The sequence below is a fragment of the Uranotaenia lowii genome, chromosome 2, assembly GCF_029784155.1.
Source record: "Uranotaenia lowii strain MFRU-FL chromosome 2, ASM2978415v1, whole genome shotgun sequence".
Taxonomy (NCBI): Eukaryota; Metazoa; Arthropoda; class Insecta; order Diptera; family Culicidae; genus Uranotaenia; species Uranotaenia lowii.
This window is the reverse complement of record NC_073692.1, coordinates 374,852,379-374,862,378: the sequence shown is the minus strand read 5'-3', so window position 1 is coordinate 374,862,378 and position 10,000 is coordinate 374,852,379. Positions and strand designations below refer to the sequence as shown.

General features: G+C 31.3%; 1 protein-coding gene across 1 annotated transcript; it reads left to right on the top strand.

Moving 5' to 3' along the window:
• Positions 1–8,668: 8,668 nt before the first annotated feature.
• LOC129743196 (uncharacterized protein K02A2.6-like) lies at positions 8,669–9,514 on the top strand. The gene has a single exon (XM_055735171.1). It carries the CDS (start codon positions 8,669–8,671, stop codon positions 9,512–9,514), a length of 846 nt encoding a protein of 281 aa, XP_055591146.1.
• The last annotated feature ends 486 nt before the right edge of the window (positions 9,515–10,000 follow it).

Genomic DNA, 10,000 nt, shown 5'->3' with positions numbered 1-10,000 from the left:
CAAACTTTTTAAATACCTCAATGTTCAATTAGCAATTATTAAACCCAAGACTTTAAAACTCAGTACTTTAATCGACAAACTTGACTGATTCTTGCTGCAAAAGTTTGAAGTAACAGAGAAAGATTTTTCCCTATAGATAGAAGCTGGTTAGCTAGACTTCAGCTTATGCATCAAATCTCGTAAATTTCCAGATAATTGTCTTTTTGTTTCCCTGAGAAAAAAGAAAAAAAATCCCTTTGATTGAAAATATGGCATTTCGTTGCCTTTGACTGTTAACTGTTGATGGTTAATATTCAAACATGATTAATTCTTCAAATGCAAATTAAGTTTCACTTTTTACTTTTTTCACTTATAAAATTACTTGGTGGCAAAGGGGTACAAGTGCTGCACTTATACCCCTTTATCTCCAAACAGAAAGTTATTTTCAATCAGCAGGATTTTTTCAGCAAGATAAAAAAATAAGAAAATAGTGAAAAAAAATTATGATTAAAATAGCACATGATGTTTGACAGTCATGAATTCGTTCTAGATGATTATCTCGATTTTTTTTTTCAATTTTGTCACTTATACCCCTTTGGCTCCAAGGTCCTCATATATGCTAAGTTTTATTTAACCTTTTGAGAATGGCCGAACAAATTTTGGCAATTTTATCTAAGAACTGGACAGATCCGGGCATTTGATGTCAAAATTGTTGACCGAAAACCAAGCAACATCCGGACAAATTTTATCAAAACCAAGAAAAAAAAACCTTAAAAAAAATTCCATCAACATTTATCAGCAGATATTTAATCGTTTGCAAGAAATCTTTATGATTATTTTTATAAAACTTGCACAAAAATGTTTAGATGCAGAAATAAAAACTTTTTACAACAAATTTTTTTTTGTAGGATTTGACAAATATAGTGAATAAATCCCAATAAATTCTCAACTTTTGGATTAAATATCCGGGCAAACCCGGATAAAACCGGACAATCTGACAACCTTAATTTATAAGCATTTGTTATGAATTATTTTATAAAACGTAGGTAGGTACACAGTAAACGGAAATTACCGAGTTCGGTAATTTTTTTTACCGAAATCCTAACATGTGTAAATCGTTAAACTGTTCGGTATTTCTTTCGGTAAAAAATAAACGAACATCGGTAAATCGAATCTTCATTTACCGATGTTCTTTTATTTTTTACCGAAAGAAATACCGAACAGTTTAACGATTTACACATGTTAGGATTTCGGTAAAAAAATTACCGAACTCGGTAATTTTCGTTTACTGTGCATTATGGCATGATTGCAAAATATTCATGCCTGACTTTCTCTACTTTTGTCAAAAATTTAAATCGGATTTATAAAATTTTTAATGGACTTTTATGAAATTTGTACCTAATGTGCGAAAATAAATTGATTGATGTTTTTTTAAACTATGATAAAAAATATTTGAAAGCAAATGTCAAATTTGACATTTAATCTATAAATATGAACTTTTTCAGTTTAAGTATTCATGTATATTTTTCATGTAAGAATTAGCTTCTTACCGTGTTTTTTTCTGTTTTTCAAGTTTCAGTTTAAATTTAAATCCAAAATTTTCTCTGAATAAAATTTATAATCCTATGTGGATTGTGGAGATAATTAAAAAAATATTTAGGACTTCCACCAGTTTTTTAGTGTCTTTGAACTTGAATACTTTAAAACTAATAACACAAGGGAAAGCTCCCTCTGTTTTGAAACTAATTTCAAAATACTTGTACATCTTTGTATTTTTCTTTTTTTTTTGGTAAATAAGACGTTTTAAAATTCAAAATTTATTCAATTTTTAGTTGAATTAATCATAGACGCAATAAAAAAGTGTAATAATTGGAAAAAAATATATCTTAAATAATTTATGTTCATAATTGGATTGGAATTTTTTTTTATAAATATGTTTACAGTCATAAAGCTCTCAAATGTTCAGAAATCAATAAATTTTTCTAGCATCAATGAAGGATGGTTTTGAGATCATCGTTCTGATTATTTGAATTAAAATTTTAAATAATTTCTTCAAGGCTACAGATCGTTTTTCTCTTTCTTTGAAAAATAGGTTAAATTTCTTTTCGTTTATATTCTTTTTAATGTTTCATCAAAATTCTTATTTTTTTGTGTGTAAAGTTATCCAAAACCAGTTCTTAAATTCTCGTCGCCTCCGAAAAGATTAATTTTGTCGATCCGTGTATGAAATAGCAAATTTTGTGTTTGTGATTTATTTAAGTTTGCAAATTCCGTGCCTGTAGAAAAAAAAAATCCTTAACGCTTCGGACAATGCTTAGAAAAAAAAAAACAATTCAATTGACCAGTGTTTACTAATTGAAATTTGAATGAAATTTCTAATTGTTATTCTAAATTTATGAGCTTTGACTAAATAAAGGTTGTTACCTAAGTATTTTTTCCGAGTGACGAAAAATAATTAACTTTTTCATGTTCAATATTTGTCAAACAACCTTCAAATTACTGACTGAATTACAAAGATTTGTATGAAATGGAATAATAGTTCTTGTCATTTTCTTATATTTTCAGACTTTAAATGTATGAATTTTTCTATTTTTCTTATGATTTTTTTTTTCAATGTTAGACCTGTTTTTACCAATCTTCATTTATTCATTCATATTTATCAAAATTTGTGACATGTTTAATAAGCATGACCAAATCAAGGAGGCAATATTGAGCAACTGCCGGCTCAGGAGGGCCCTCGAGGAAAAATTTTTAACATTACTCTAATCACACTACTGTTTTTATTAGAAAACAGGGAAGAGAAATTGAAACTTCAAAAATTGGAATTAAAACTTAAAACATGTATAACAGCTAAGCCCCTCCCTTCCCCGTCAAATCGTTTCTCGAAAATTTTCTCTTTAATTAAATTGAAAGGGGGCCTCTAAATTAAGCATTGCAGAAGTTTTCCTGCAAATTGCAATTTTTTTTCTAACCTTGCCAAATATGGGCGTTGATTTCGAGTTTTTCAACACAAAAACTAAAAAAAAATAAGAAAAACCACTTGCATTTTTTTTATCAAAACAAGAAACGCGTTGAAATCGTTTTAAAAATTTCCAAAAAAAAACGTAAATTAAGAAAGCTAGCTTAAAAGCTTATCTTTGCATGCTACATTTGCGTTTTGATACGAATTGGAATTGTGATATTTTTTTTAAATTAACGCTCATGTTTGTATTCTGCAGATAATGAATACATGTTTATCTTTGTTCGGTTATTTCAATAATTACCTGAAATTATCAAAATATTTGAATAATTTGAGCCCAATCTGAATTTTCATGTTTTTAAATAATGTGAAAAAATGTAGCAAAGTGCGTTTTTACAATATTCTAGCACTGATGTTTACTTTACATGTCCACTTTTTTTAAAAGCCCCAGAATTTTCGAAAATAAAACTGGAATGCTTACCCAACAATAAAATATAGATAATTCTAGGGTACCGTAATCCGGGGTAATATTGATAACTTTTTTCAATATTTTTCGATTATTTTTCCTGTTAAGGGGAAAGAGGCATGTTTCATATTTTTAAAACCAGTACTGGACTCCTATGAACATAAAACATGGTTGCAGAAATTAATTGGACTACTTTAAACTTGATTTAAAAATCGATTTCGTCGCTATTCAGGAATTGATGCTTTGGGGTTACATTGATCAGTCTCCATTTTTACAGTTTTAACGAGTTTTCTTGATCATAAAGAATACAAAACACCTTCAAATTCTAATTTATCAATTTAACCTTGATTTTTAACGTTTTCTTTGAATAATATTTAAAATCGAAAAAAAACCAAGAATTTTAGTTAAAAAGTTGAGTTTTTGGATTGAGAGAGACAGCACTCTAAACGGGTACACAGTGGTCCTATTCCTTAAAATCCTGGCAAAAAGTGTGTGTTCAACATGTTTGGCTCAGAAACTGAATACAATTCGACAGTTATCATCATTCATCTGAAAATCTTTACTCCGATTTTTTTTTATTTTAGCGAATGAATTTGTAAAATTTTCATAGCTCAGTTAGGCGTTCAAAGTACTAAGATTTTCTAACAGCTTGCTGCAAAATATTTCATTTCCTAGAAAGGATCATTGAAGCTAAAGTCAACTAAAATTTAACACATTTTTTTTCTTTATTTAATTGACAAACCGAAGAAGTTTTAAAAAGACTGTTGACGGTCCCTATACGGTGTAACAACTTCAGTGATTGTGTGTTTGCTTTAACTTAGGCCTTTGAGGATGAAGGAAAGGATAGGAAGCAAAGGATTGGAATTGATGGTGGAAAGTGGTAATGGTAGTAGATTAAATTAATTCAGATTGACATGAATTTCAGATCTGGTGCTGAACACTTTATAAATTTTTTTATTAACTTTATTCTTATTTAATAGTCAATATAAAAAATATTTGTATAAATAGAGTTTTATAACAAATTTGGTAAACGAGTCCGTAAATATATTAAAAATTTTAAAATAAAGATATTAAGGATATTATATTTCTCTGGGACGGCAAATAAATATAAAATCGGTTCATTGGCCTCCCGATGGCTTATTTAATCCAGTAATATTTCAAAGTATTGGTTACTTGAGTTTGAATGGGATGGGATTTTCAGATATTTAATTGGAAAGGAGCAAAAAATATTAGTTTTTCATGAATAGTTGTTTTTCTTCACTAGCCGGTTGCCTAGATTGAGACAAATATTTCACCCGAAGATTTCAACACAATTGGACCTGAAACAAAAAAAAAGTTATTGCAGTTCTGTGCATATTGGCCGCGAAAATTATCGTCTACCAAGAAATGAGTACATTTCACACATCGCGTTTAAGACGAAAATTTGCGGTCAAAACATAACCTTTGAACTGCCATAACTTTTTTGTTTGAGGTCCAATTCTATTACAGTCTTGGGGTGAAATATTTGTCTCAATTCAAGCATTAGAAAAAAATTTCATAATGAGCAACCAGTTACCGAAGAAAAAACTTTTGCATTAAAAAGCAGTATTTTTTGCTCCTCTCGAGCAAAATACCTTTAAATCTCATTCACGCTTGAGACTTATGGGCAGATCTGGCTGAAATTAGGCATGTGACATTCTGGTAGGCTAGTGATTAAATAATGCTTTAGAGCGTGTAAGATTTATCAATTTTAATTCTTTCTATAGGAACTAATATTAGTATACATATTAGTATAGTAGTTCGTTAAATCATTTAAAAATGCAAGAATCACTGTTATGGTAAAATAACCACAACTGCTTTCATTTCCAACCAATTTCAATAAACTGCCACTTGAAATCTTTGATTTGCATTGAAATTTAAGGTACAAAGAAAATCAAATTTTTTAAATGTTACCATCAAGTCTAAAATTATCAATAAAAAAAATCTCTAAAAATGGGCTTTTATAATTTTTCCTATCATGAACTCACCAATATCAACAATACTGTTGGTCATTCGCAAAATGAAGTTCAGTTGATTGGTTGAAATTTTTCCACTTTCAATATGCATAAAAAAGATTTTTATTGAATGTTAAGTAGTCCTAGATATTCGTATCTAAGTACGTATAAGGACTTTTTTTTTTAAATATTTCCAAAATTTCATAATTGGAATAATATTGTTCTACTGAGTTTTTTTTTATTTTCAGATTAAGTGCCCGATTTTACATGGAAAGTTTCAGTCGGTCAAAAAAAATTCACGATTGTTTGAAAATTTTGTAAACTAGTTTATTAATTCATTTATACATCACTTAGTAGTGATTTTTTTCAATTGTAAATGAAAAAAGTTATCTTTTCCATGTCTACGGTAAATGGCCATCAATTTTGGTAATGGAAATATAATCTCAAACTTCAGGTTTTGATTATTATGATTGATTTTTATCTTTTTTTGATACTGTCGTTTCCTTTAATTTCATTGAAAAAATGATAAATTGGGTCTGTTTTATATTTTAGTTGGGAAAAATTAGTTAGTAATGTTATATTGGCCTAAAAATTTATAATTTTGGAAATCCAATCATAATTCAAAAATTCTTTGAAATCTGTAATGACAATTAGGATTGTTTTATTTCTGAAATTATGACTCTACCTTTCTTGGCTTCATATGTTCTTACATAAATTATGCCAAAAAATATGTATGAAAATTTTTCTCTGAAAGAAAAAATAAATTATTCCATGTACCCCAAAAAAACAAACTTTTTGTGTGTCTGATTTGATAATCTGTGACACTAATTACAGTAATGTTGGTTTCTATTCGAACTTAATTTTAAATTTTTTCAGTAAATGAAGCTGATACATATAAATAAATACAAATATGCTGCATACTTTCAGGGGTAAAAACCGCGTGTTAGACATAAGGCATATGGCAGCGCACCTAGCGTTTTATTTTGGAAGCTAGTAGTTCTGCTCAAGATTATATTTTACTTTTAAAAACTACGCGATTAAATGATATTTTGATGGAAAACACGTTACAAAAACCCGAATAATGCATTTTTATGAATTTAACTACTATTTCAGCCATTTAGAATCAGTTTATAACGGTCAAGAGAGTTACCATACAGAAATTAACGTTCAAAGTCAGCAATGATTGGTAAAAATTGCAGCAAAAAAGGCGTATGTTTTTGAAACGTCGAATAATATTATTTCGTTTCATAAATTTTAGCAAAAATGACAAAGCTTGTATGAAGTTTTCGACTAATTCCGCTCAAGATCATTTACCCTACTTTAAAAAACGCGAACCAGCATCTTTTAGAAAACAAGGCCGACGCAATAACTTAAGGTTGCCAGAATTTTTTCCACTCCCATCCGGGCCTAGCAATTCCGGGCATTTTTTCAAAAAAACCTGGCAAAATCCGGGCATGGATTTCAATTTTTCAAATCCAAAAACCGGGCAATAACCGGGCAAAATTTAGGTGTTATTATATATAACAGCAAAGGAAAAATGCAAAAAAAAAAAATAAATTAATATTTTATTAATTGCAGACTTCCAAAAACTTTTTGGAACACTTAAATATTTAAAGGTTTATAAAAGTAAATCAGCGAAATTATTTGAAACAACCGTTGAAAATGTCCATACCGTTAATCGATTTTGCTGAAACTTAATCAAAAACTTTGATTTTTTTTTTGGTTTTTTTGTGAAAATTGTGAAAAAATCCGGGCAATATCCGGACTTTTTTCACGATATCCGGGCAACCGGGCCGGACCGGACTTTCTCGAAATTTTGCATCAAATATCCGGGCAAACCCGGATAAAACCGGGCAATCTGGCAAGCTTACAATAACTCTTGTTGTTAATTTTATTTTAAATGAAAGCATCTCGCCAAGCTTTTGCAATCTTTTGAAGAAATCCTTGTGTATTATTTCAATTTTTTCACAGCTTATTGTAGTGAATAAGCCTAGTACAGAAAAATAACTCATAATTCGAGTGAAATTGTTAAGAAAAATATATACTTAGAAAAAAAATTAACAAATAATAATAATTTGAATCAGATCTGATAACGATATATTTAATAAGTATGCATACATAAAAAAAACGATTAGTATTTGGTTTAGTGTAGAAAAAAAAACATGGCTTTTTTTTCTACACTAAACCAAATACTAATCGTTTTTTTTATGTATGCATACTTATTAAATATATCGTTATCAGATCTGATTCAAATTATTATTATTTGTTAATTTTTTTTCTAAGTATATATTTTTCTTAACAATTTCACTCGAATTATGAGTTATTTTTCTGTACTAGGCTGTACTAACACAATATGACATAGCAGGCAACCCTAGAATTATTGCTTGTGCATCCAAGGCACTATCATCCGTCGAACAGAAGTATCCCCAGACGCATAAAGAGGCACTTGCTGTGGTCTGGGGGATAGAACGGTTTTCTTTCTATTTGTTAAATCGTTCATTCACTGTGCTCACGGATGCTGAAGCAAACCAATTTATATTCAATGGTCGGCACCGTATAGGGAAGCGAGCTGTTTCGAGAGCCGAAGCATGGGCTCTTAGGCTTCAACCGTATGATTTCGAGATCTTGAGAGTTGCAGGTGAGATAAGTTTAATTTATTTTTACCTCTAATCAGTGAGTACAATTACAGGTAAAGACAATATTGCTGATGCATTGTCACGTTTAATAAAACAGACTCAAGAGGATGTATCATTCGACGACGACAATGGGCATCACATATTATACACGTTAGATGCAGCTACAATGGACATTACGCTAGGAGAGGTTGAAACAGAAGCAGACAATGATCACGAGTTACTGGCTCTGTGTGAGGCTCTGGATTCAGGCAATTGGCCGTCAAGCTTAAAGAAGTATCAAGCGCACAAGCAAAACCTCCATCACTTGGGATCATTGATTTTAAAAAACGATCGCATAGTACTGCCTTGTACTTTGAGGGAAAAAGCTATAAAGTCGGCACATTGCGGGCATGTGGGCGAAGTCGCAACTAAGCGAATCATGCGCGATTTTTTTTGGTGGCCAGGCATGGCTGCCGAGGTAGAAAAATTCATTAAAAATTGTAATACATGCTCACTGTTATCTAAAAAGTGCCCCCCAGTACCATTATCTAGCCGAGACCTGCCTATGGAACCATGGGAGATTATCCAAATAGATTTTTTAAGTCTGCCTGGTTTTGGGTCTGGAGAATTCTTAATTACGGTAGATACATACTCCAGATACTTAAACATAATTGAAATGCGATGTAAAGATGCTGATTCAACAAACGCAGCCCTCTGTGAAGTGTTTAAAACATGGGGCTTTCCACGCGTTATACAGAGCGATAATGGTCCCCCATTTAGGAGTGCTTCGTTCATCAACTTCTGGGAAACAAAAGGGGTAAGAATTGACAAGTCAATACCCCTCAGCCCTCAGTCGAACGGATTAGTGGAACGACACAACCAGGCTGTGATAAAAGCGGTGGCTGCCTCGAAACTAGACCAAACGAACTGGAGGGTGGCTCTTCATAAATACGTCCACCACCATAACACATTGATCCCACATTCTCGACTTAATGTCACTCCTTTCGAGTTAATGGTCGGAAGAAAATTCCGCGGAACTTTCCCAAGTCTATGGAACGACTTCAATAGAAAAGTTTTAGATAGAATCGATATTAGGGAGAAGGATGCGGACGCTAAGTTAGTAAGCAAACAGTATGCTGACTCGGCTAGGGGAGCGAAAGAATCGTCGATCAAGGTGGGAGATAAAGTGTTCCTTGCAAAGGAGAAGAAATCAAAAATAGACCCTACCTTTTCGTCGGAGAAGTTCCAAGTAGTCGCACGCCAGGGAGCTAAGGTGGTGGTAATGAGCCCCAATGGAATCGAATACGAGCGCAATGTCCGGGATGTCAAAAAGATCAATTGCAGCGACTCAGTGGAATTCGTGGATCCATCAGATGAAAACACAGCAGAAGAACAGCCTACAATAGATTCCGGGGAATTGACAGTAGCAGGGGCCAACCAGGACGACATCTTCCGTAATCGGCGAAACACTCGTAGACCGGCTAGGTTTAACGACCAGTTTGTGTACTGCGTGTTCACTTGAAGATCCATATTTCTCTAAAATAACCATTTTAAAACTGTATATAAAATAAGTGCTAATCGAAAACGTAACATACAATAATAATGCTTTTGATTGAATTCTTATTGGATTGGAGTCTTATGTGAATTGCTAGAATTCTTTGACATTTCTAACTGTGGGCCCAAAGCAATATGCAAATATTAAAATCGAATACTATGGGCTGCATCAATTATTATATTAATAATATTCATTAAAAAAAAAAAATATTTTTACATCTTTGCCTGCAAAATTAGTAATCAAGCAATTATGGGGAATGATTAAATTTCGCATTAAATCAATATAAATATATTCACGGTATAGAGTAGAGAAGACGGATAATGTAGTGAATAAGCCTAGTACAGAAAAATAACTCATAATTCGAGTGAAATTGTTAAGAAAAATATATACTTAGAAAAAAAATTAACAAATAATAATAATTTGAATCAGATCTGATAACGATATATTTAATAA

Coding starts and splice junctions, on each gene's coding strand:
- LOC129743196 (XM_055735171.1), top strand. CDS start 8,669: ATGCGATGTAAAGATGCTGATTCAACAAACGCAGCCCTCTGTGAAGTG.